Here is a 27,739-nt window from a genome sequence, read left to right on the forward strand (position 1 = left end):
CACACACATACACACACACAAGGAAACACACACACACATACACACACACACACACACACACGTCTAGTTTGATAGTTCTTTTTTCTCCTCAGTTCTTTTAAATCCAGGTACAGGTGGAATATTCACTAACTAACATTTACATAGAATTAGATCTAATAGATCATATATGTTTTTATAGTTAACAGAGTTAGAACAGATTATAGGATGAGTGTGTTTATGGTCTATAATTACAGACAGTAGAACACACAAGTCTATGTAGTCTCATATATACTGAAGTACTCACACAGAAGATCATAAAACAGATTTTATTAAGGTTTAGTTGGGATTTAGTTTGGATTCTGAACCTCTTAGATGTTGAGTTCAACCTTGTCTTCTACCAGTTGGACGTCCTCTAACACTAACACACTAAACCCAGGGTTCTCAAACTCCTGTTCTTTCAGATTCCACACTCAGTCTGATTTGATGTGCAGTTGGCCGGACCAGTAAAATAAGAAGAGAATAACCTAGAAATAATGACAACTACAGATTTTTGTCTGTGTTTTAGTGCAAAAAACCCCATTAAATTATGAAAATACTAAATTTTATAAATTATCCAAACAAAAAAAGATGTGAATAATCTGCAAAAAAAAAAAAACAGAAATTTCTTCAGAAAAATCAGTGTAATTTTCTCAGTCTTCTTCCTCCACTTCTCATTAGTCCATGTGCATTCTGGATCAGATCTGCAAAGACACTAAACACTGAGGAACAGGAAGAAAAGAGTTCAAACTGGACTGAATTTAATACAGACATTTCAGGTTGGACACATTTGTTCAGGTTAGTCACATTTTATTGGTACAGGAGAGTTTGGAAATGGAAAGAGTTTCATAATTTAATGTGATTTTTTGCACTAAAACAAAGACAAAAATTTGAAGTTATTATTTACAGACATAATGTAATATTTTTTCCATCAAACCCAGTAGTAAATCTGCAGTCCTTCTTTTGTGTGGGTTCTTCTGCTGTTATTATTGGACTGTAGATCAGATTGGTCTGGATGTGGAACCCACACTAACATGAGTTCCACAGCCTGGACTGTGGAGTTTAGACACTTTGGAAATTCATCCCAGGGGCTGGACTGGAACCTTTGGGGGGACGCATCTGGGCCCCGGGACGCATGTTTGACAGCCCTGGTTTAAGCAGATGGACCAGAACCATCTGGGTGTGCACATGTGGGTCACAGTTTGTCCTTCTGTTGTTTTCTCCACTCTGAATAAAATGGTCCAACTGTCTCCAGTGTGTTTGTCCTCTTCTGTTTGTCCAAACATTCTAGAAGAACCTTCTGAGCTCTGGGTTCTTTTTCATGTTCCAGTTCAACTCCTGCAGTCAAACCAGTACAAGGTTGAATCAGAATAATCACAATTAAATCTCTGATTTTTAATCTGTATGAATCAGGTTTCATTTTACAGGAACAAACAGACTGAAGAAAGAAGGGAATATATACACACTTAAATATGTACACACTGAACTCTTTCCCCTCCAGAGCATTTTCCAGTGAGTTGGTAGCCAGCGCCAGCCGTTTTTGTTAGGACAGATTGTACGAGTACTGGACCCAGATGCAAGACCCTCAGACAGGAGTACAATTAAAATGGATTTATTAGAGATAAACAGAGTAACAGGTTCACACAGAATGGTAATGAATATATCTTCAGCTGGACTGAGATGGGGAATCGTCTCGGCTTCGGATTTTAAGTGAACCACGTTACGGCCCAGGTCGGGAGCACACGAGGGGAACCCGACTAGGAGAGAGCAAAGAGGAGTCAGAGGGCAGACCAGGTCATACACGGGCAGACTATCAGACAGGCAAACGTACATAGGGTCAGGCAGGCTCACGTACCAATGGTCCAGGCAGGGGTCAAACCAGGAAAAGGCACCAAGGCGGAGGAACAGACAGGGGTCAGGCGTATTCTCAGGTGTGATGGACAAACCAGGTCGAAGACAGACGAGCAGGCAGACGAGGAACAGGCAGAGTCGGAGGTCGATGGGCAAAACAGGGCACAACAGGCAGGCAGGATCAAAAAACGCTGGTAAGTAATCACACCAAGGGTTGAAAAGGAACTGGCAACGAACAGGGGGAAACACAGGGTTTAAATACACAAGAGGGCGGGAAGACAATTGGACACAGGTGGAGACAATCAGGGAGGAGGCAGGTAATCAGGGCAAAGGTGAACACAAAGAGGAAGTAAAGACACCAGACAAGACACATGAGGGAAACTAACAAAATAAAACAGGAAACAACACACAAAACAAACAAAACAAGAAAAAGTCCAGGGACTGATATGACAGTTTTGGTCATTTTCACTAATCTTTGGAGGCTCACTGAAAATGTTGTGTTTGGAGTATGTGAACACTGAATATATCAAAAGAAAGAACAGAACTTCAACTTTTAAACACAAAAAACGATTTTATCCTATCTTTATTTGTTCGTGAGATATGAACATTTGAATATTGGTCATTTTCAGGAAAAAACTGAATTTTGAGCAAAAAGCTGAGAAAATTGCATTTTTTTCAAAGATATTGATTTTCAAGATAAAACTGATTTCCTATTTACATTTTTGACTCTTTCTCATTTACCAACAGTAACACTGTCTTCAAAATCACAAAATAAAATAGTAACAGCAATAATAGTAACAAACAACTCTAAGATATCCCATCATTCCACAAAATGTTAGTGGAATCCACACCAAACTTTAGACCAAACATCTTCTAAAGCACCAGGTTCCCTCTAAACTTATCACATTTACATACAGCAGTTATGAGTTTTTCACATATTAATTTAGTTTTTTGATATAAACACTTCCATGTTCCTCATTTTCAAGAACAAAAGAAACAAATTCACTAAATACTGTAGATTTCTGGCCTTTGCTTGGCTGCACCAGGTCCTCCTGTTGGACCAGGTCCTCCTGGTGGACCAGGTCCTCCTGTTGGACCAGGTCCTCCTGGTGGACCAGGTCCTCCTGTTGGACCAGGTCCTCCTGGTGGACCAGGTCCTCCTGGTGGACCAGGTCCTCCTGGTGGACCAGCTGCTGTGTTTGATCTGTAAATAATTCTATGGACATCTAGTTATTTATCTATGTATGAATATATGTATGTATTTCTTTCCTACTCCAGCCAAATCCCAGTGTCTTCCCTGTGTCCTGCTGACATTCTACAGCTGAACCTGTTCTGTGTCCTCAGTCTGAATCTGAACTCACTCTAACAGATGAACACTAGCTGTCCTTTGTCTGTCCCATGTCTGTGTGTTTGTCTTCTCCTTGAATGTCCTCTAGAAATGTCTCTTTTCTCTTCCTCCTGTCTGTCATTTTCTGTGTCGCTCCGTGCCCCCCCCTTCCCGTGCGCACCTCCGTGTCGGACCTGAGCCGCTCCGTGTTTCCTTGTCCGTCTCCCTCACCTTCTGTTTCTCCGTTCCTGTCTCTAAATGGTTCTTCTGTAGCTCCATCATATATATATAATTATCAGACTCTGTCTCCATAATCATCTTTAAGGCTTTTGAAACTGCGTGCGGTTCCTGCACAGTCTGCATTTCCTCATTCAGTGACTGACGCTGGATGCGTTGCCATGGGATACGGAGACTCCACTGTGGAAACGTTAAACCCGGTCCGTCATTTTTCCGAAAAAGCTGCTTACTTGTTTGTTTTTGGACTAAGGAAAGTAATTCACGTGATCTGCAACAGCTTCAACTACAGTATAATAGTGAAAACACGGATTGACGGAAAATCTCGTCATTGGCGGGGAAAAAGTTAAATATATATACACTTAAATATATACACACTTAAATATATACACACTTAAATATATATACACTTAAATATATACACACTTAAATATATATACACTTAAATATATACACACTTAAATATATATACACTTAAATATATACACACTTAAATATATATATATATACACTTAAATATATACACACTTCAATATATACACACTTAAATATATATACACTTAAATATATATACACTTAAATATATACACACTTAAATATATATATATATACACTTAAATATATATACACTTCAATATATACACACTTAAATATATATACACTTAAATATATACACACTTAAATATATATACACTTAAATAAATACACACTTAAATATATATACACTTAAATATATACACACTTAAATATATATACACTTAAATATATACACACTTCAGAGGCCATTTCTCTCAGACTGCAGTGGAAGCTCCTCTTCTCCTAAAATGACTCCCATTAAATGCTCAAATCTGTTCAGTTGTTTTCATTTCATTGACTCCAAATGTGTTGGAACACGTTCATCTCTCAGACCATGACCAGGCGTCCATGCACTTCAATGGGACTGAGTGGAACTGGTTTTTTCAACCACTCTAAACTGGATGCTAATTGGATAAATGACACCATGTTGTCCCACCCCCAGACGCTCGGCGTCTCTGTGGGTGAATGGAGTTGTGGGCGGAGCTCAGCCGGGCCGGACGCTGAGCTTCCACGTGCTGATTGGAGGATGGATCCAAAGGCTGAATCCTGTTTGATTGACAGCTGTTTTCAGATCTACTCCTTCACTGACACAGTTCAGTTTAATACCGTCACACATTCTGCTGGGAAATCACAGAAACCACTACGAAATTACTTGTTCATTTCTTGCACTGTAAATAAAACACACTCATTGTACTTCCTTGTTTCAATTTAACATAATTTCAACGTTTTCTTGTTTACTTGGTACGATAAGGTCACTGAGCATTTTCTTAAAAGGAACGGAGGATGAATTTATGTTGAAATAACTTGACAATTTTTTTTTAATTTTTTTTATGTAAGCCGACAATGAGCTTCCCCTGTCTGAAAGACAAGCAGCTGCCACTGGTACACTATACATGTATATATATATATATATATATATATATATATATATATATATATATATATATATATATATATATATATATATATACACACACACACACACACACACACACACACACACACATACATATATATATATATATATATATATATATATATATATATATATACACACACACACACTTAAATATATATACACTTAATGGAGTAAACAAAGCCTTCAGAAGCTTTGAGCTGGACTGGAGCTCCATGTGCCCATAACAGAAGAACACTGCCCTCTAGTGGTGACCGAATGGAACTACATCTGAGGAAATGGAACCAAACACAAACATCTGTTCCATCTGAAATAAAACAGAAACACATTAAATGCGTTTCAGTATAAACTACAATTAGCATGAGTTAGATTAACGGTAACGGTAATAGTTAATAGTTAGTGGTTGCCTGGTAACGGCTGGAGTACAGCACGGGAACAGTTTCCTCGAAGGGGGTTGGGCGAACAGTCCTCGAGGCTGACTCTCCTCTCGCTGATGATTGGCCCACGCCCGGCGGTTTTCGCGCCAACGCGGTGCATTGTGGGACGGTTAGCGGAAGTGCAGTCGGTGTGTGGAGGCTTGTTTTGATGCGGACAGACTGAGCGTGTGTTGGGTTTACAAGTCCCAGCGGAGGGTTTAAAGTGGACCGGAGCTGTGACCGGGACCGGAGCTGCGCACACGGATGCGGGGAGAGGAGTCTTCGGATTCGGAGTCCGGGAGGATGGAGGAGAGTTCTGTCCGGAGGAGTTTGGAGGCGTTGTGTCAGGAGCTGAACATGGACGAGGAGACGGCGAGTGAAGCCATGGACAACTTCAGCTGCATCTGGAACACATACACACTGGAGGTAAGAAACTGAAACTGAAACACATACACACTGGAGGTAAGAAACTGAAACACATACACACTGGAGGTAAGAAACTGAAACTGAAACACATAAGCTAACTTCAGCTGCATCTGGAACACATACACCCTGGAGGTAATGAAACTTCTGCTCCATCTGAAACACATACACCTCAGCTTCAGCCTCTGTCTCCACCCAACAGGCACCAACAGGTCACTGAATCCAGCCCATGAGTCCCTGGGACGGTTCAGTCAGTGGAAGGTGTGATCCAAACACTTTAATGTGGGCTGGTTGAAACTGTAAAATGAACTGTTCTACCACACACAACAGGTTCAGTCTGAACCTAAACAGTAGCAACACAAGTAGAAAAGTGGTGGTGGTGGTGGGGTTGAAAAAGACTGTTTTTTTATTATGTGGATCCAGAGTGAACATCCTTTAAACGAGGATGGTAGTGTTTGAGTGTCAGCTGATGGAATCCTCCTGCTCAGTCTGTGTGTGTTCCATGTGTGTGTTCCATGTGTGTGTTCCATGTGTGTGTTCCATGTGTGTACCTCTGTAGGTTCACTCATACAGTTGGTGGTTCTTCTCTGCTTTACTGTGTGTGATGTATGAACAGCAGTGTCCTTCTTGAACTGACCCTGGTCATGTGTCTGTGTGCAGGGGGAGGTGGTCCACTGGTTGGCCTGTTCGCTGTATGCAGCCTGCAGGAAAGGCTCCACCCCCACAGTGGGTAAAGGCCTGATGGAAGGAAACTGTGTGTCCCTGACCAGGATCCTTCGCACTGCTAAGCTCAGGTAGGACAGTCTGTTCATGGAGGAGAAAATACACCTACACACACCCACATGTTTACCTGGATGGTAAAAACACACCTGTACTCCAGTGGGTGGACAGAAGGTGGAGGTCAAATGAAGCTCTGACACATCAGTCATCATGAACCGGATTCACAACTATTATTTCCCTCAACCTCAAATCATTGTTTGGTTTAGAAAATGTCAAAAAACTGGGAAATCTGCTGCTTGGTGTTTCCATCAGTCCAACAGGACATGGTCAGAACTAGGGCTGCACAATTAATCATTAAAAGATCGCGATCTCGATTCGCACATGTATGCGATCTCATTTCTAAACTCGGACGATTTTTAAGCATTTTATTTCACTGCTGCATTACAAATAAATGCCCACAAATGCAGAACCACCGCCTCTTCCCTCAACCGATGGTAAAGCGTCTTTAAACCATGTGACCTGCTGCTGTCGACTGTAGTTGAGTGAAGAAAGAATGAATTACAGCAGAGGAACGTCTGCGGTAAAGACAGTGAAATGGATGAAAACCCCAGTGGTAGTTGTGAGTCACCCACCTGAACTGGTGTCCAATTCAGGTTCACATTCATCAGTGTTCATCTCATGTCGGTCTTTTCTGTCGTCCACATCCAAGTGTGTTTTCACTTTCACTTCTCTGACTTCTGTTGCTGTTCTTCTTCTCCTTTTCTTTTCTTTGCGGTGAGGATAACTCAGCCTTTAACCAACAATCAAAGGTCTCGCCCTCTACAAAAATTTTATATTAAAAATATTCCATTGTACTGCTGGGAAGTTTCTTTATGCTGCAAACTTTCACAGATCAGCTGACGTCGCTTAGCAACCGGGACCATAAGTGCAGCGTTTCCGCTGGTAAGGTTTATCCATGCACCATACCAAACATTTCATTCAAAAAAACAAAAAATCATCACTGTCGTGTATTCTACATATGTATGATATATAATAGGCCAGGACAGGAGGGAAGGGAAAAGGGAAATGAACAGAAAGTTTCACCTTCACTTCTGCGGGGGCACCGACCGCCCCATACCCCCATTATTGTACAAGTAGGACAACCAACATGCGCGGGTAACCGGCTGAAACGCACATGTGTGCAACCCCTCACCCCCAGCCGAACTGCACTCGTGCTGCCAAGCCCCCCCCCCCCCCGCACTACTACAACTGACCGAAATACACACACGTGCACCCCCCCCCCCCAATTACACACAGCCACACCAACAGATCAGTTCAACAGCAAACACTGCATAAGGACCAGACTACTGCACAGTGATATGAAAGACTTGAATCACAGGTAAAAGAACCCATTTTCCTCAACAGCGGTGCAATAAACATTTTGTGAAAAAATCATGCCAGAGAATCGTGATCTCAATTCTAAGCAAAAGAATCGTGATTCACATTTTTGCCAGAATCGTGCAGCCCTAGTCCGAACGCAGATGTTCAGAGTTCACAGTGAAATGACAGGAGCTGAACCATCCTTCTGTGGTCATGGACACTGAACCCACAGATTCTGAAACTCTGCTGACCTTCCATCCTCCGTGTTCCTTCAGTCTGATCCAGTTCTTCTCTAAGATGAGGAAGTGGGCTGACATGTCCAACCTGCCGCAGGACTTCAGGCTGCGCATGGACCAGCTGGAGAGGAACTTCGAGGTGTCCACCGTCATTTTCCGCAAGTTTGAGCCCATTTTCATGGACATGTTCCAGAATCCACAGGGGGCGGAGCCACCGCGGCAGCCACGCAGCAGGAAACACAGGCATGACGCACACACACACACACACACACACATACACACACATTCATTCCAACACCAAATAGTCTGACCATCCACCAGCACTGCTGCACTGACAGAACAAATGCCACATTTCCACTACATGGAACCGGCTCCATTCTGGTACCAGGTCCTATTCCAGACCGTTTCCATTCCAGGATACTACCCACTTTCTAGTACCTGGTCGTCATAGTGATGCGGTGCATTACTTCCGTGTCGTCTGCACAGAGCTGCTTATAAACTCACTCGTTGTGCGTTGTCTTGTCAAACTCATGCTGAATTTTTCCATCTGAACCTCCTGGACAAACCATGGTGTAGTTTTACAGACTATCATCATGTGGATTCACCTACTGACAGATTTACTGTAAACTACTGCATCTATTTTTTGTAAAATGGTGGGTCACAGAGACGACTCTGACCAATCAGTGGTCTGCAGTGTTTACACAGTGTCACCTTTAGTATCTGGTCCCCAGTCCTGGAACCTCAGCGGAGGTGAGACCAAAAAACTAGTACCAGATTCCAGGTCCTTTTTCGTAATGAAAACGCAAAAAGGCCGAGTCGAGTCGAGCAGATACCACGCAGTGTGACTCCGTCTGATTGGCTGTTGTTGTTGTGTATTCGTAGGCAGCTGCCGTGTCACATCAGTGATGTGTTTAAGTTCTGCTGGACTTTGTTTGTCTACACCAAAGGTACGAACACAGACTACACTTTACACATTCCACATCTGACATCAGTTCAGTCCTGTGTCTTTGTCAGTAGTTTTATACCTGTTGGTCCTCTGTGGGTCCAGATCCTGTTGAACTGGTCGATGGTCGATCCTCCTTCCTGTGAACAGTGTTAAACTCATGTGTCTGTGTCTGCAGGTAACTTCCGTATGATCGGTGATGACCTGGTCAACTCGTACCACCTGCTGCTCTGCTGTCTGGACCTGGTGTTTGGAAATGCTCTGCTCTGCGGCAACAGGAAGGACCTGATCAACCCAACGTTCAGAGGTAGACTTTTATCAGACTCATGGAATGATCCTGTTCCAGACCTGCAGAAGTCTGCACGACACTGTGAGCTCTGTGATCAGTGCATAGACAGGTGTGTTCAGACGCAGACGGGTGTGTTCAGACGCAGACGGGTGTGTTCAGACGCAGACAGGTGTGTTCAGACGCAGGTGAACAGGAAGGAAAACAAACTGAATTGAAAAACCCTTTGTCCCCTGAGCCATCAAACAAACTGTACAAGTCTGCGCTGGGGGGGTGTGCTGGATGATGATGGTGATGATTATTATTATCATTATTTATTTTTATTTTAAATTTTTTTTTCCTTTATTTAACCAGGAAAGCCTCACTTAGATTAAAAATCTCTTTTCCAAGAGTGTCCTGGCCCAGACAGGCAGCAGTTCATTAAATAGCTACAGACACAAACTTTCATACATAAAACGAAAAGAAGTTTTCAATACATAAAAACACGTAGTCAAGTCAAACCTTCCAAAGTCAACTTTGCAAAAAGTGCCCATGAGATGAAGACAAAGTGCATCAGGCAAAACATCTGCAGCTACATGTCTCCCTCTCTAAGTTGTACAACATCCTCTTTAAAGTGTCCAACGAAATCAGATCTTTAAGTTTCAGGTCTTTTTGTAGTTCGTTCCAGGTGAATGAGGCTGCAAACCTGAAGGCCTTTTTCCCCTATTCAGTTCAAACTTTATTTAACTTTACTATTTAACATATTATTGTTATTATTATTATTCCTATTACTAGTGCGTTGACCTGTGTGGAACCACAGATCATATTCGTACTAATATCTAGGGACTGAAGTTAGTAAATCTGACGTTCCTGTTTTTGACTCCATTTCCCATCATGCACCGTGGTACTGCACTTCCCATCAACCGAGCAATGTGATTGTAAGGATATTGTATTAAAAAAGACTATCACGATATATTGCAAAACTGATATTTTCTTCCAGCCCTAGTGTTTGTGTCCTCCACATGTGTTTTCTTGTAAACGCTGCCCTCCCTCTGGTGCATGTGTGTGGTTCGTACTGACTCTTCCTCTGCTGTTTCAGGTCTTCCTGGGCCGTACAGAGCGGACGGTCATGTTCCAAGTGATAAGCCCCCCCCCTGTGTGTTGGAGCGCCTCTGTGAGCTGCATGATGGGCTGGTGGTGGAGGCCAAAGGCATCAAACAGCACTACTTCAAACCATACATCCAGAAGCTGTTCCACAGACAGGTACCACCACAGTGACCCCACCTGCACCACCTGTCAGTCATTCATGTTCTGATCTGAGTCCATGCTGATGTTGTAGCTCTGTGTTTATGCAGATGGTGGTTACTGTTTATAACCTCTGGTCCTTTGTCAGATCCTTAAAGGTAATGAGGAGCTTTTGACGGAGCTGCTGGATCCTCAGAACTTCATCGATAACAAGTAAGACAATCCAGAACCAAAGCACAGGCCTCACTGTTTTTAGAACGGTCTGTTGTCCAAATAAAAACAGGTGGTTCCAGGCAAAACAAGCCCCGCCCCTCGCATGTATTGTATCTTATGTTGTCATGGATCCAGCTGATGTCATCATTTCTGTGTGTGCTGATGTCAGATCAATCATGTGCACAGTTTGAAGGAAACGGAAACAAAATTGATGCTTTTATAGACATTTGAAATCTCACCCTTTATAAGTAAATGGAAAAAAAAAGATTTAAAAAATTCATAAAATATTTGAACTTTGACCTAGGCATGTAACGATTACCGGTATAACGATGAACCGTGGTAAAATTGCAGACGGTTAGTATTACCGTTTAAATTCTAATTATTATGGTAACTGTGTTGATTACCACACTTCCGGAGAAAACGCCGATGTAAAGATCTGCTTTTATGTCAAATATTTGAGTATAGTTTAAATTTATTACAATTTTAATTTTCTATACCTAATATTTGGAACCAAAATTCACTTTTAAAGTCTTCGAAAAGGTTCGTTAAACATCTGTGTATTATTTATGCAATAAATTATATAAATTTTTCAAATGGATTTTAGATATTTTTTGTGTTTTCTGTCCTTTTATGTTTTTATAGTAGGTTAAAGTGAAAAAATAATAGACAGATGATATAGATGAAGTTGTGCTGAAAAAACAGATCCCAAACACGGGTATGGTAAACATTTGTTTATATAGTATATAAAGGCAAAATCAAAAGGACTGAAAAACGGACAAAATAGGCTCAGACCACTAAGGGTTAATATTTGAATGTTTCTGACACAGAAGGGACATTGTGCCAATTATTTTATTTTATTATTTTTTTTCTAAATACAACTTGGTTAAATTCTTTCAGTGTGTGTATCAGTACTTTTTGAACATTTTGAGCACAATTTCAACAATACCACGATAATAATGATAACTGATAATTTTGGTCACAATAACCATGATATGAAATTTTCATATCGTTACATCCCTACTTTTGACCTACTTTCCCCAATAATGTATATAATGTATAATGTAATCAGATCTTTTCTGAATAGGCAGAATAATAGTCAAATGTGAAACAGACATATCTGAAAATGACAAACAACTGGATTCTAGAACCAGCTGAAACAACAACAACCACACAGTTGTAAAAATGTGAGTAAATATGAATGAATGAATAAAATATATGTCCAGTGAATAAAAGTCAACATGTGGACATGTTCTGTCTCCTTGTCCTGGTCTGTTCTGAGTTATGCTCCAGGGTGTTTGTGTTGATATTAGGGATGTAATGATATGAAAATTTTATATCACGGTTATTGTGACCACAATTATTGCAGTTATCATTGTTATTGCAGTATTGTTGAAATTGTGCTCAAAATGTTCAAAAAGTACTAATACACACACTGAAATAATTTAACCAAGTTGTGTTTTAAAAAAAACAACAATAAAACAAATAAATAAAATAATAGGCACAATTTACCTTCTGTTGCAGAAACCTTCAAATATTAACCCTTAGTGGTCTGAGTCTATTCTGTCTGTTTTTCAGTCCTTTTGATTTTGCCTTTATATACTATAGAAACAAATGTTTACTATACCCATGTTTGGGATCTGTTTTTTCAGCACAACTTCATCTAGATCATCTGTCTATTTTTTTTCACTTTAACCTACTATAAAAACATAAAAGGACAAAAAAAGAAAGTAAAATCCGATTTGAAAAATGTACATAATTTATTGCATAAATAACACACAGATGTTTAACGAACCTTTTCAATGACTTTAAAAGTGAATATTGGTTCCAAATATTCAGTATATACAATTAAAATTGTAATAAATAAAAACTATACTCAAATATTTGACATAAAAGCAGATCTTTACATAGGCATTTTTTCCCCTAAAAGTGCAGTAATCAAACACAGTTATCATGATAATTAGAATTTAAACGGTAGTACTAAGCGTCTACAATTTTACGGCAGTTTATCATTATACCGGTAATGGTTACATCCCTATTGATAATGGAGTTAGTGGTTTGAGCTGTAGATGGTGACGGGCTGTTGTCTGTATCTGTGTGTGTCCTCTTCAGTAAAGCCATTAACAGAGAGTACGAGGAGTACGTGCTGACGGTGGGAGACTTCGATGAGAGGGTGTTTCTGGGAGCAGACGCTGACGAGGAGATCGGAACACCCAGGAAGGTGGTCCACGAACCGTCGGCCAGTCTGACGGCAGCGCAGAACCACCTGCAGCAGCATGTAGAGAAGGTACACGCCCGCTTATAGAGAGGGTACACGCCCCCTTATAGAGAAGGTACATGCCCCTTATAGAGAGGGTACACGCCCCCTTATAGAGAAGGTACATGCCCCATATAGAGAGGGTACACGCCCCCTTATAGAGAAGGTACACGCCCCCTTATAGAGAGGGTACACGCCCCTTATAGAGAGGGTACACGCCCCCTTATAGAGAAGGTACATGCCCCTTATAGAGAGGGTACACGCCCCCTTATAGAGAAGGTACATGCCCCATATAGAGAGGGTACACGCCCCCTTATAGAGAGGGTACACGCCCCCTTATAGAGGGTCTGCACGTGACGTCACCGCTAGCAGAAGTCACGTCGGTTCCGCCCACTGAGTGGCAGAAAGAGGGAGATGAGTGACAGCGTTGGCTGTCACTCTGGCTGTCTAAACTGAAGAACAATATTGAATCAAAAATGGGGCAGAGCTGTTGTGAGATTGATTGTATTTTCAGGTTCTTAAAGCAGTGGGAGCTATCGTTTTACAGACACCCAAAGAGAAGGAGATGGATCCACAAATCCAGGAAACCAAACCTAGATCTGTGGATCCTGTTTGGGGTCAGCTAACATTCACTGATGCTGTATTTTTGGGTCCAGTCAGACCTGAAATGACCTATTGTTTTGGCTAACGGTCCTTCTTAGTAAAGCTCTTGGTCATGGGTCCAGATATGGTGTTTACTGTGCTTCTCCTTCGTAGTCCGGCTCTCTGGCTCCTTCCACACCTCTGACTGGACGAGTTTACCTGAAAGAGAAGGACCTTCTGGTGACACCGGTGTCCTCGGCCACACAGAGTGTCAGCCGACTGCAGAGCATGGTGGCCCGCCTCCGGACCGCCCCCAGTGATCAGCTGATGCAGATTTTCAAGTCAGTTCTCCATTTTGTCTGTAAATGTGCACATAAAGTCCAACTGAAACATGGATGATGGTTCAGTGTGGTCCTCTGATGTGGTCTTCTTCTGTGGTCTTCTGCTGTGGTCCTCCAGGTCCTGCTCCAGAGACCCCACCCAGTCCATCCTGTCCAGAGTGAAGACACTGGGCCAGACCTTCAAAGAACATTACACCAACGACTCTGAGGACACGCCAGGGTCACACATAGGTACAAATACACAGGGAACACACACTGAGTCCAGTTACAGAACACATATGACATATACAGTGTCTGTTCAGGTACTTAAAGCTGCGGGGGACTTTCGTCACCAATTTTCCATCAAATCTGTCCACCCTCAGTCATATCCTCAGTATCATGAATCTGTTCGTCTGTCTGTCATTCCTCAGCTGAATCTCTTCCTCATAGTGAACAGTTTCTTAGTTCCATCCACCAGACACAAACCATAGGCCCTTTCCCACCAAAAGGCCCAGGAACTTTACCAGGAACTTATTTACTAGGAACTTTTTGGGGTAAAAGAGTTCCTGGTAACTGCGTTTCCACCGCACCCGAAAGTTCAGGGTAATTTATTCAAATCAGGTTGATGATGTATGAGGAGCAGTAACAGAACCTGTAGTCCAGTTCATGTACATTCACAAACTGACCTCTAGTTCAATGAAATGACACAGAACTGAAGTGGACGGTTTGGGTTTAACGTTTTACTGGTTGTTGAATCACTTAATCCATCTGGAATACATTTTAAATGAAGGTAACCATCATTACAGATCCTTAATTTGTATTTAAAAATGGTAGAACATGCATTTTCAACTTCTCATTCCTTAAATTAAATCACATCTAACTTTAAGTGTGATGGACGGTTCTGTTTCATTTCTGTTGTTTTACAGATTTAGTCCTGGTTCAACCTAAAGTCACACACATTTACTCAAATGTCTGCATTTAATTCAACTGCATATTACTGATAAAAGAACTTATACTCATATTTTGATGCCTTGTAAATGAACAGACAGTATTAGGTTAGATTTTTTTAAATTAAAAATTTAAACAAAACAAAGGTGCCTTGAGATTAAAAGGGAAATAAACGTGTGAGAGGTTCAGGCTTTTGGACCAGGGTCTGGTCCAGCTAGTCCAGGACAGCCAGTCTGGAACTCCATGGTCCAGGTCCCTTTTTCACTTTCCTACAGGAAAAGTAATAAAAATACATAAATGAAAAACAGAACACATGATGACAGATTCCTACCAGTGTGATGTGACATGTGACCTGTCTGACCTGGGCCGTTGTAAACAGTAGATGTTGGACCAGGACACAAATGAGCTGCAGGTTCGGAAAAAGAGGCGAGTCCGTCCGGTCCATTTCAGGTGGAAATCACAAACATACAGAATAAATCAGTGTTCCGCTCATGGCGACAACACAAGTCCATCCAGTTCTGTGATTTAGGTTTAGTGTCAGACTGTTGACCAGTTAGCATTAGCATTAGGTTAACTGGACTTCACTGTTGACTAAACAGCTGATGCTGCTGACTACTGTTACAGCATGAACCAACTAAACAGGGAATATTTCTGATATACATACTGTACGGTTTGTTTGACAGTAGGATCCACTGCGACCGTTGTGCTCCTCTAGTTTCTTTTAATCCTGCATACATTTCTTCTTCTTTTCTCGTATTTCTTTAGGTTGTGTCTTATATTTGGCTCCGACAGCTTTTACTTGCTCGTTTCGTGTTGGCGATTCAAAGTTCGTCTGAATTTCCTCGTCGTCCGTCCACTTGTTGTAGCTTTTCTTTTGGTCCATTTTCCGAATTATCAAAATCCAAAGCTTGTGGAAATTAAATGAGTTAAATATTGGCGGTGAACAGAATGCGGAAATGCACACAGCTCCACCCCTTAAAGTTCCTGGTCATCTGGAAAGTACTACCTCTGTACCAGGAACTTCTTCGGGGTAAATTCAGGGCCGGGGGAGGGTCAGTTACCAGGGTAATTTTCGGTGGAAACGCAGCAGGAACTTTGAAAGTTCAGGGTAATACAGAAAGTTCCTGCAAAAGTTCCTGCGGTTGGAAAGGGCCTCATGTGTTTACAAACACAGCCGGGAGGGAACTGGGCATCTGAGGAATTTTGTCACGATGTGCATTGTGGGAAGTGGAGTTCCAGCTGTTTCTGCTTCGTGTTTGTTGCAGCTGCCACTGCCAGGCAGAGCTCTGCTTCCCTCCAGCCATTTCTGCATTGCAGCCATTTCCATGTCGCGTTTGTTCCATCCATATAATATCATATGGTTCTGCTGCTGCTGCCAGGTGGCAGTGCGAACCTCCGCTTCCCACAATGCACGTCACAACAAAATTCCTCAGATGCCCGAGTTCCCTCCAGGCTCTGTTTGTAAACACATAGTTTTTTTCTGGTGGATGGAACTAATGCCCTGTTTCCACTACGTGGTACTGGCTCAGCTTGACTCGACTCGGCCTTTTTGCGTTTCCATTACGAAAAAGGACCTGAATCTGGTACCTGGTACTAGTTTTTTGGTCTCACCTCCACCGAGGTTCCCGGACTGGGGACCAGATATTAAACGTGACGTGTAAACACTGCAGACCACTGATTGGTCAGAGTCATCTCTGTGACCCGCCCTTTTACAAAAAACAGATGCAGAAGTTGACAGTAAATACAGCGGTAGGTGAATCCACATGATGACAGCCTGCAAAACTACACCACAGTTGGTTGAGATTCAGCCTTTGGTGGCTGACGTAAAAATTCAGCATGAGCTTGACGACACAACACGCAATGAGCGAGTTTATCAACAATTCTGAGCAGACAACACGGAAGTAATGCACGGCATTGCTATGACGACCAGGTACTGTAAAGTAAGCAGTATCCTGTAATGGAAACGGTCTGGAATAGGACCTGGTACCAGAGTCGAGTCAAGTCGAGCCAGTTCCACATAGTGGAAACGCAGCATAAGAAACTGTTCACCATGAGGAAGAGATTCAGGTGAGTAATGACAGAAAGACTTACAGATTCATGATACTGAGGATATGACTGAGGTTGGACAGATTTGATGGAAAATTGGTGACGAAAGTCTCCCGCAGCTTTAAAAACAGAATGGGATGGACACTGGGATCCACAGAATGATGTCACAGTTGGACAATAAATTAGACTTTGACTAGTTTTACTGTCGACTAGTTGCTGCTGCCGTACTCATGTATGATTACATCACTTCTCTTTCTGTGAGTTAATTGTGTTTGTGTAGATGTAAAAGAACAGAGAACAGAACAAATCAGATGAACGTGTGTGTGTGTATATATATTTTAGATTACTGCTTTTATCATATCAGATTGTGCTGTTTACATAATCACTGGAATAATCTGATTACTTCAGAAATCAGATAATGATCAGAGTATTAGTGTGCATATAAAGTGTTTTTTTTTTTTTTAAACCATTTCTTGTCATATTATCCTCATAGTATAAATACTTCAGTCAAATTTTTCTATGTAACTAAACTAACTCTGCTGATTTTATTTGTCATCATTGGCTCTGACCTGATAATAGTATGGCTAACAGACTAACAGTTGTACAGATCAAATCTAGTCTCATAAATGAACCCAGAAGGAGACTCATCAGAGTCCACAGTAGTCTCATCACAGTCTGTGGAGTCAAGAGGTTCCCTCATAGACTTGAGGGAACCTTCAGTCTATGAGGGAACCTCCATAGACTGAAGGTTCCAGTAGAACCAGTCAGTGTCATTGTGAGTCAGTCTTTACTGCAGTAGAACAGACAGAACACACTGGAACTATCGACAGCCCCTCAGGTTTCACATCCATTCAGATAGAACAGGATGGTGTTTTTGTGTAAATTTAGCTGTTGTTGTTGTTTGTCTTAGACTTTGCAGAAAACCGTCTGAAACTAGCAGAGATCCTGTACTACAAGGTCCTGGAGAATGTGATGGTTCAGGAGACCAAACGGCTGCAAGGAAAAGATATGAGCGTAAGAACTGTGTGTGTGCGCACGTGTGTGTGTGTGTGTGTGTGTGTGTGCGTGTGTGTATGATGGTAACAGTAAGTTGTTTTTTCTTTTTTTTGTTTTTTTCCATTTGGCAGGTGTTGTTTCCTTTGTACTTATACTTGTGTAGTCGTACTTTACTTATATTTATGTACTTTGGCAGGTGTTGTTGGAACAGGACATCTTCCACTGCTCTCTGATGGCATGCTGTTTGGAGGTGGTCCTGTTCTCCTACAGTTCCCAGAGAACATTTCCATGGATCATCAACGTCTTCAAACTGGCTCCTTTCTACTTTTTTAAGGTAATGATGCACAGAACTGTTTTCTGCTTCACTCAGAGAAAACATTTAACTGTTGTCAGACACACCTTAAACATATCCTCTGTGTACAGAAGGTCCATAAAAGTGTCTTTACAATTTAACATATTTATTGCAAAACAAATGAATAAACAAATCTGTGAAACTATTACAAAATGAAAAGTAGATCCTGAGGTTTTTTTCCACCTTTAATCCACTGCTGTTTGGACACTATTGCCGCATTTCCACTACGTGGAACTGGCTCAGCTCAACTCCACTCTGGTACCGGGTCCTATTCCAGACCGTTTCCATTCCAGGATACTACCCACTTTACAGTACCTGGTCGTCATAGCGATGCGGCGCGTTACTTCCGTGTCGTCTGCTCAGAGTTGCTGATAAACTCTCTTGTTGCGTGTTGTCTCATCGAACTCATGCTGAATTTTTCCATCTGAACCTCTTCGACAAACCATGGTGTAGTTTTACAGACTGTCATCATGTGGATTCACCTACTGACAGATTTACTGTAAACTTCTGCATCTGTTTTTTGTAAAACAGCGGGTCACAGAGATGACTCTGACCAATCAGTGGTCTGCAGTGTTTACACAGTGTCACCTTTTAGTATCTGGTCCCCAGTCCTGGAACCTCAGCGAAGGTGAGACCAAAAAACTAGTACTGGGTACCAGATTCCAGGTCCTTTTTCGTAATGGAAACGCAAAAAGGTCAAGTCGAGTCGAGCTGATACCGCGCAGTGGAAACGCGGCATATTAGTTCCATGAAGCCCATCCAGAAGGTTCTGGGTTTGTCTCCATGTTCTCTATCCCATAACCTCATCAAAGGCATCAGTGGTGTTTGTCTTCAGGTGGTTGATGTCCCGTATGTTTGTTCCATCCATGATCTGTTGAACAGAAGTCCATAGATGGAAGATCCAGGGCAGTGGGATCTGCTGGAGGAGGTGCTCCTGGGTTTGGACCATCCCCTCTTAGAATCAGTTGGAAGGGTTTGGTTTAGGAACCACCAACATGTAGAATGATGGGTGGTTGAAGGTCATCCAGTTGTGGTTCCACACATTCAGTCAAAGGTCAACATTTACATTAATTGATTTCTGGTTGAAGACAAATGGACCAATGATTCTTTTGGACATGATCTCTATGGAAGTAAATCTGTGTCATCAGATTTTGAATTATAAAAGCTTTTGAATGTTTTGCATCTGATTTTTTTTGCATCTGAATTTTTTGCGTCAGATTTTTTTTTTTTGCATCTGAATTTTTTGCATCTGATTTTTTTGTATCTGAATTTTTTTAATTCTAAATTTATGAACATAGTTGAATTCAGAGACAAAAAATTCAGATACTTAATTTCAGTGCAAAAAAATTCAATAACTTGTATAATTCAAAATCTGATGAGACAGATTTACTTCCATAGATCCCAGAATACGATTAAAAACTTTGAAAACCACTGAGTTCATAGAACAGATCTGATCTCCTGCTTCAGTCATGAATGTTTAAACTGTGAAGACACTTTGTGGACACGTGTCCTCTTCATCAGGAGGACATTTGTCTCAGTTGAATGTGTTGAGTGTGTTTTGTGTTGCAGGTGATCGAGGTGTTCATCCGCTCAGAGGAAGGTTTGTCCAGAGACATGGTGAAGCACCTCAACTCCATAGAGGAGCAGGTGTTGGAGAGCAGAGCCTGGGTCGGTGGTTCTGCTCTGTGGAGCGCCCTGCAGACAGCTGGGAACAAAGTCCCAACTGTGGAAGAGGTCAGATGGACGTTCAGACATAAACCCGAACATGAACCCAGTAGACTCAGCAGTACCAGGTCCATCTGTGAAACACCTTTACCAGGTACAGCAGATCTCATTCATGTCCTGTTCATGTTCTTTTCTCCAGGTCAATTTCTCCTCTAGTCTAGACACAGGTTCTGGTTCTGGTTCTGGTGGGGTTCAGTCCCACCTGCCTCTGGTCGCCCTGTCTCCCATCATCCACCCACGCATCAGGGAGTTCAGATCAGGCCTGGGCAGCACACGCAAAGGTAGGCTTCAGGTTTTTAAACAGGTTCTGGGTGTAAACCAAGGTTATTATCATTAACGAAAACTAACGAAATGACCAAAACTAGAATTGATAAAACATTTTCGTTAACTGAACTAAATAAAAACTATAATTAAAAGAAAAAAACTGTAACTAACTGAAACTGTATTGTGTGTTTACAAAACTAACTAAAACGGATAAAAATTATGGATAAAATTCCCTTCGTTTTCGTTTTTGTCAATGTCGGATTGATACAAAAGCGATTTATTTCACACTAGCCATTTTAGCTAGTGGCACCATACGTCACTTGACGGTCCGTCACTTGTGTTCACTTGTGGTTTCCAGTCGTCTTCTGGTCCCCACTCTACCTGGAAACATGGAGACTAAAGTTGGGAGAAAGCAGCAGAGTCCTGTCTGGGATTTATTTGAATACGACGACAGAGAAGAAGAGAAAAGTGACGAATAAACTAAAATTAATACTAAAACTAAACTACAACTAAGCATTTAGAAAAAAATGAAAACTAATAAAAACTATCAAACCTGCTCTAAAAAGGAATTCAAACGAACTGCATTAGAGAAAAAAAATGTCAAAACTAAATAAAACTAAACTAGAATGAAAAATCCAAAACTATTAGAACCCTTGGTGTAGACTGGATCATGTCATCATTTTTGACTTTCTCCTGTTCCTCCTGGTTCTCCTGGTCCCCCTGGTTCCAGATGTGCCTCCTTCTCCTCTGTCCGTTCATGACCGCTACAGCTCCCCCACAGCTGGCAGCGCCAAACGCCGTCTCTTCGGCGACGACCCTCCCACTTCTGTGACATCAGGCCTGACACCCAATGGGAGCCCCATGTCGTCTCCGGCTAAAAGGCTGACGTTCAGCTCCAGCTCCACCCTGAAGATTGGAGCTCAGAGCGCCCAGACCACGGTCCTGAGCATCCCACTGCAAGGTACGAACATGGAGCATAGTCCATAGGTGCAGAGGAAACACTGTAATGCTTGTCTCTCGTCCTCTAATGGTTTTTTTTGTCCTATAATACTTGTCTCTTGTATCTTTTGTCCTCTAATGCTTGTCTTTTGTCTCTGTGGTGTCCAGGGGTCAGTTCTGACCGGACCATTACGCTGATCCCAGTCCAGCCCTGTGACTCCTCCTCTGGGACAGTTACGGCCCAGTTGCTGCTGACGTCCTCCCCCAGCCGCATCACAGCTGCATCTGTGACCTCTGACCCCCCGACAGGAAGTGGCCGTCCACGACGCACCGGCTCTCTGGCTCTGTTCTTCAGGAAGGTTAGAGCTGGAGAAGTGACTCCTGTTTTTGGGGCTGTTCATATTTAAACCCCCACCCCCCCAGAGTGACGGTCTCCTGGTGTCCACAGGTGTATCATCTGGCCAGTGTGAGGCTGAGGGATCTATGCGTGAAACTGGACATCTCATCTGAACTTCGTGGGAAAATCTGGACATGTTTCGAACACGCTCTGGTCCACAGTACAGATCTGATGAGGGACCGACACCTGGACCAGCTGCTGCTGTGCAGCGTCTACATCATATCCAAAGTGAGTCCCATTGAATGGAAAACACTAGAAACTCTGGTTCAAACTGATGAAGAAACACAAGGAATGAGTGTTTCTGATTATAAGGTTTTTAATGTAGGAATCAAAAGTTTCAGCTGGAAGAGAAACGCGTTTTTGGAGGCAGCTGTAAACTCTGTTTTTATACAGTTCAGCATTCATGACTGAAAACCTGTCACTGATGATCAGTTTTACTAATAGTTTTTAGTTCTTAGTTCCGTTTGTATTGACTGTCATCTAGAACAGAGTATGAAGCAGAAATGGAAGAACAGGGTGTGTTTAAAAAAAAAAAAAAAAAAAAATAACCACAGCTCTTACAGGGGTCTGTACGTGGACTACTTCCCCCTTTAGAAACCTTCTAATTCCGCGTTTCCACTACGTGGAACCGGCTCGGCTCGACTCTGGTACCAGGCCCTATTCCAGACAGTTTCCATTCCAGGATATTACCCACTTTACAGTACCTGGTCGTCACAGCGATATGGTGCATTACTTCAGTGTCTTCTGCTCAGAGTTCCTGATAAACTCGCTTGTTGTGTGTTGTCTCCTCAAGCTCATACTAAATTTTTGCGTCTGAACCTCCTGGACAAACCATGGTGTAGTTTTACAGACTGTCATCATGTGGATTCACCTTCCATCCATCCATTCTCTTCCTCTTATCCGGGGCCGGGCTGCGGGGGCAACAGTCTAAACAGGGATGCCCAGACTTCCCTCTCCCCAGACACCTCCTCCAGCTCTTCCAGGGGGACCCTGAGGCGTTCCCAGGCCAGCTGAAAGACATAGTCTCTCCAACGTGTCCACGTGGATTAACCTACCGCTATATTTACTGTCAACTTCCGCATCTGTTTTTTGTAAAAGGGCGGGTCACAGAGACGACTCTGTGACCAATCAGTGGTCTTAAGTGTTTACACGTCACCTTTTAGTATCTGGTCCCTAGTCCTGGAACCTCGGCGGAGGTGATACCAAGAAACTAGTACTGGGTACCAGATTCCAGGTCCTTTTTCGTAATGAAAACGCAAAAAGGCTGAGTCGAGTCGAGCTGAGCCGATACCACGTAGTGGAAACGCAGCATAGTAGTTCAAGCTCTTGTATTTCCATATGTTCAAACCTGTGACAAGGTCAGACAACAACATACTGATCATGTTTTTGGCTGTACTTTTATAAAAATGAACTGTTCAGATCCCAGGTGCACAGTTCTCTGCCTAATGCACTGGTCTGAGACTGGAACAGGAGTTTATCAGTTGAATGTGAACAGGTATGATGTTGGTTTTTCGGTTGTTTTTTTTTTTGTTTTTTTTTTGTAATTATTACCAATTGCACTTGTGTCCACAGTTGCAGATTAATCCCAGCTCTGTTTTGTTGTTAAATGTCACCCTTTAGCAGACACTAGTTTTTCTTTCAGTCATCAGCATTCCTCTTAAATGATCACTGGTAATGTGTTGATAGAAAACTGAACAGGAAGTCCAGAACTAATGTTTGTTGGTTGAATCCTGTGCTTTCTCCCTCTTAGATCACCAAAGAGACTCACACATTCCAGGACATCATGAAGTGTTATCGCAGCCAACCTCAGGCCAACAGCCATGTGAGAGCCACATACACACACATGTAAAGGAACACACCTGAACACGTGTTCAACTAGAACAGCTGGAGAACAGTCCTGAGGAGATGGATATGTGTTAGAGTCAAAGCTAAAGTCAACCAAGCATCACTCATGTATGTGTGTGTGTGTTTGTGTGTAGGTGTACCGCAGTGTCCTGTTGCGTCACACTCCCAGAGAGCAGGTGGCAGACGAGAACATGGAGGTGGACCTGGTGTCTGGTGGTGAATGTAAGATCATGCCTAACACACACACACTACCGTCATGTAGACTTTATGAAGGGTTTTTATTATTTCAATGAAACTGCATCAATAATATCAGACTGTCAAACACAAACAGCTGAACTCAACCGTCTGGAAAAGGCACAAAAGAAAAGTAAAATAGTCTGAAGGTTTGGAAAATCACCCGGTTTAGTTTAGCGTTGTATTTGCTGAGTCATGGACTTAAACATGTGCAGCTGATCTGGGTGTCAGTGTGTCAGGTGAATGTTGGTAGTTTAAAAATGAAATTAAAAATTAAAGGTGAATGTTGGTAGTTTAAAAAAAATTAAATAAAAAATAAAGGTGAATGTTGGTAGTTTAAAAAAAAAAAAAATGTCCTAGTCCTTCTCCTCCCTGGAGTCTTTCCCCTCCCTGGAGTCCTTCCCCTCCCTGGAGTCCTTCCCCTCCCTTTAGTCCTTCCCCTCCCTGGAGTCCTTCTCCTCCCTGGAGTCCTTCTCCTCCCTGGAGTCCTTCTCCTCCCTGGAGTCCTTCCCCTCCCTGGAGTCCTTCTCTCCCCTGGAGTCCTTCTCCTCCCTGGAGTCCTTCCCCTCCCTGGAGTCCTTCCCTTCCCTGGAGTCCTTCTCATCCCTGGAGTCCCTCTCCTGCCTTTAGTCCTTCCCCTCCCTGGAGTCTTTCTCCTCCTTTTAGTCCTTCCCTTCCTTGGAGTCCTTCTCCTCCCTGGAGTCCTTCTCCTCCCCGTCGTGGATGAGACCCACCCCTGTTGTGCCATCCATGTACTTGATGATGTCATCAGTCTCCTAGTTTTTCCTTTTTTCCTTCTAAATGCCTCAGATTCAGTCTGGTTTGTGCTGAACCTAAATAAAAGTAGATGCTCTTCTCAGGTTTTTCTTCTCAGGTTCAACTGTTTGACATTTATATTTGACAAACGACTCAAAAACATGTTTTTAAACTCACATTTGTGTCTTTTCAGCGGCTGAGAAAACCGCCCAGAGCTCCAGTTTGGACCAATCAGCAGAGGAGGAGCGCGGTGACCTCATCCAGTTTTACAACACAGTGTTTGTCCTGAAGATGAAAGGCTTCGCTCTGCGTTACGCCACACATGAGAACAGGGTACGTACGGCGGACCCCCCCGGTTCCTTTGGTCTGTTCCGCCCTCTGTGCGTCCTCCATCTTAAACCTGTGCATGTGCTCCTCAGGCTGAAGCTCCGCCTCTGTCTCCGTTCCCGTCGGTCCGGGCTCAGCCTCTGTCCCCTCGTCGTGTTTCTCAGAGACACTCTCTATACGTTTCTCCTCATAAGAACAGCAGCGGCGGATACCTGACGCCCAACTCCTACACCTACAGGATCAACAGCAGCCCCTCCAAGGTCAGCACCAACACACGCACACACGCACACACGCACACAGGCTGCAGTTATTTAAAGGTGTCGTATGTAGGACTGTGGCCCAAACTGGTTCTGCAGTCCCATTCAGATACTGTACAGCTGGTCTCTCCTCTGCTCCTCCCCCCAGACTAGGGGTGGACAGATCCAGCATGAGCGTCTATTACTAGTGTTTCCACTTATCCTGTCCACCACAGCAGAAATGTCATACAAAAAAATCCTCCCCAGACTGATTCTGCATCAGTCTGATATAGAATAAAACAGACAAACGTCCTGAACACTGATGAAAGTTCACACACATTCAGGAAAGAGAAAAGGAAATGAGCCGCAAGTTTACCTTTGACTTCTGTGAAGTACAAGCGACATGGATCCTTACACCCCCCCCCCCCCCCCCCCCCATAGCATTATAAGAAACCAGCTGACCCCTGACGCCCCCCCCCCCCCCTTTTTTTTTTTTTTTTTTTTTTTTTTGGATTACACACCACTACAAGCAGAGGTCACTTCCACAGAAAACACCGAACTACAACGAGCTACCATGGACAGAGACAAGTCCTACACCAGTGCCAGGTCTGTTCACCAGGACCAGGAGAAGAGACCACCGGTCTGGGACCGGGTGCACAGACCGCCAGTCTGGGACCGGGTGCAGACGGCGGTCCCAGCTCTCAGTGGTTCTTACGGTGGTCAGTCTAAGGCAGAGTTGCCGTCGGTCCTCTTATTCTTCTCCTCTTTCAGTCGTCTCCATGTTTCTGATTCTCCTCCTCTTTCAGTCGTCTGTTTCTAAATCATCTCCTCCAGATCCTTGTTTCTTTTCTCTCTTTGTCTCTTTGTCGTATTTGGAATAATCCCTTTAGTCCTTTTGGGTTTCTTCAGGTCAGACATTTGTGCTCATAAATGTTCAGCTGCAGCTCAGTGGAACTGCCAACCTGGATGAACAAAGGTACTGACTCTGTGATTGGCAGACAGGTGATGGGCGGAGCCTCAGACCAAAACACACAGTGACATCATAAACATCATTTGGGGGCTGACACTGAGCTTTACAAATGTGAATATTCTGTCTGGAATACTACTGTCACTGAGATCAGGATTTAAATGAACAGGATTCCTTCATGTCTGTGACAGTCAGGACCATTTTAGAATGAGAACAGAATTCTACAGACTGCACCTTTAAACCATTCATCTGTCCGTTACTTTCTGCAATTAAACTTATTTAAATAGGTGTGAAAACATGAAAGACACATGTCTGAAAATGACAAACGTGTCCTTTATTCCAGAACCAGAACCAACAACCACAAAAAGTATCAAAGTAAAAGAATATATGAAAAAAATATATAAAGAAATAACAACAGAGAGCCAACCAAACCAAAAAAAGGGCCTTTTAGGGGTTCCAAAAGGAGACGGAACAGACGGCCATTTATAATCACCCACTGAGTCGATGAAAGGCAAAGGTTCTGAAACTGTCTTTAATTGAATCCTCCTGTCAGTGGGTGTGGTCTCAACCCAACGTCCCACTGGGGTTTCATCTTCTTCATCTTCCTGTTTCCGTTTGTTTCTGCAGGATCTGTCGGACATTAACCGGATGATCCGTCAGGGCTGCGTCAGCAGGAAGAGGGCCTTCACCATGGAGGGGGATGTCATGATGTCATCAGTGTGCGACTCCCCCAGTAAGAGGGCGTGTCCAGAGAATGGCAGCAGTCCAGACATTCTGCTAAAGCGTCTGCAGGACGTGGTGTCGGAGCGGCAGAGTCTCTGAAGAACCCACCGAGTCACTGAAGAACCCACCTAGTCCTGTTCAGAACATAGACTAACCCTAACCCTGACCCTTCGGTTTTCTTCCTCATAAACATGTCAGATCGATCAGCTGACTCATCTTTGAGGATGTTTCTGTTTTATTTTGGATAAATGATAAACACAGAGGAGGGAAAAGGGGATGAAATGGAGGCATGTGTTTAATGGTCTGTCCTCTATGTCCTCCCTTCATCTACTGTCCATGTGTCTGCTGTTGGACGTCCCATGGGGACGAGCAGTAACGATGGGACTGAGCTTCATTTATAAAATGTCCTTATTTTAATTAAACAGCAACTGAACAGATGATGGACAGTGGAAACCCAACAGTTTAAAGGTAAAATAAACAAATACACAGTAACTGAGTACAAAACACACAGAACTGAGTATAAAACACACAGTAACTGAGTATAAAACAGCAGCGTTCAGACACGTTAGCTCTGCGTCATACTGTTAGAAAAAAAAAGGATTCAGAAATTGTGTGTTTAGTGCTGGTTCCACATAGTTCTGGACAGAGCTCTGATCATTACCTGGTGCCTCAGTTCTAATGTTGGGGGGGGGGGGGGGGGGGGGTGAATGCTAATGTCAGCTGAAGGGTTCCTGGGCTGATTTCTGTCTTTATTTAGTTTTTATTTATTCCCCTTCATGGTAAATATTTGAATAGTTTGTATTTTAATGCCTTTTAACCGTCACCACATTATGTTTGAATAAACACAGAAAAAACAGACTTTTATTAAACCAGTGTTTATATGAAAGAATATGACCCATGTGGTCTGGTTTCACCTACATGGACTCATGTGGTCTTCAGGTGCTAAATCCGGTTCAGTTCTACCTTTAACACTGTGACTCTGGGTTTACTCTGTCTGTCGTGTTGTCAGTGTTGTTTCATACTCAGTGTTGTTCAACAGTTCTGACAGTTTGTCATATTTACTCCTCATGGACGACCGGATCTGATCAT

At 42.8% G+C, this 27,739-nt stretch overlaps 1 protein-coding gene and 1 long non-coding RNA gene across 3 annotated transcripts; one reads left to right on the forward strand and one right to left on the reverse strand.

Moving 5' to 3' along the window:
- The first annotated feature begins 5,480 nt into the window (after positions 1-5,480).
- Positions 5,481-27,321, forward strand: rbl1 (retinoblastoma-like 1 (p107)). 2 transcript variants are annotated; one of them, XM_030135193.1, is made up of 22 exons: positions 5,481-5,761; positions 6,419-6,552; positions 8,113-8,316; positions 8,956-9,020; positions 9,195-9,323; positions 10,381-10,544; positions 10,675-10,739; positions 12,849-13,023; positions 13,750-13,916; positions 14,035-14,147; positions 17,800-17,903; positions 18,082-18,219; positions 19,807-19,971; positions 20,102-20,243; positions 20,957-21,187; positions 21,334-21,524; positions 21,614-21,790; positions 23,313-23,384; positions 23,542-23,629; positions 24,591-24,730; positions 24,817-24,984; positions 26,555-27,321. In XM_030135193.1, exons 1-22 carry the CDS (start codon positions 5,600-5,602, stop codon positions 26,747-26,749), a joined length of 3,189 nt encoding a protein of 1,062 aa, XP_029991053.1. In that variant the 5' UTR covers positions 5,481-5,599; the 3' UTR covers positions 26,750-27,321. The 2 variants fall into 2 exon arrangements, with proteins under 2 accessions (XP_029991053.1, XP_029991054.1); XM_030135194.1 differs by lacking the exon at positions 5,481-5,761 and adding an exon at positions 5,864-5,893.
- Positions 5,985-25,340, reverse strand: LOC115420042 (uncharacterized). Its single transcript, XR_003935493.1, has 3 exons — positions 25,192-25,340; positions 17,718-17,722; positions 5,985-5,995 (listed from the first exon to the last, which is right to left on the reverse strand). It is a non-coding gene; the product is annotated as an uncharacterized LOC115420042 (long non-coding RNA).
- Positions 27,322-27,739: the final 418 nt, after the last annotated feature.

The sequence above is a fragment of the Sphaeramia orbicularis genome, chromosome 5, assembly GCF_902148855.1.
Source record: "Sphaeramia orbicularis chromosome 5, fSphaOr1.1, whole genome shotgun sequence".
In the NCBI taxonomy this organism is placed as follows: Eukaryota; Metazoa; Chordata; class Actinopteri; order Kurtiformes; family Apogonidae; genus Sphaeramia; species Sphaeramia orbicularis.

What these genes read in the sequence shown, in the direction of transcription:
- rbl1 (XM_030135193.1), top strand. Translation starts at nt 5,600, where the DNA reads ATGCGGGGAGAGGAGTCTTCGGATTCGGAGTCCGGGAGGATGGAGGAG. An exon ending in CCACGCAGCAGGAAACACAG is followed by an intron (nt 8,317 to 8,955) that starts GCATGACGCACA and finishes GTGTATTCGTAG; the next exon opens with GCAGCTGCCGTGTCACATCA. An exon ending in CACGCCAGGGTCACACATAG is followed by an intron (nt 14,148 to 17,799) that starts GTACAAATACAC and finishes TGTTTGTCTTAG; the next exon opens with ACTTTGCAGAAAACCGTCTG.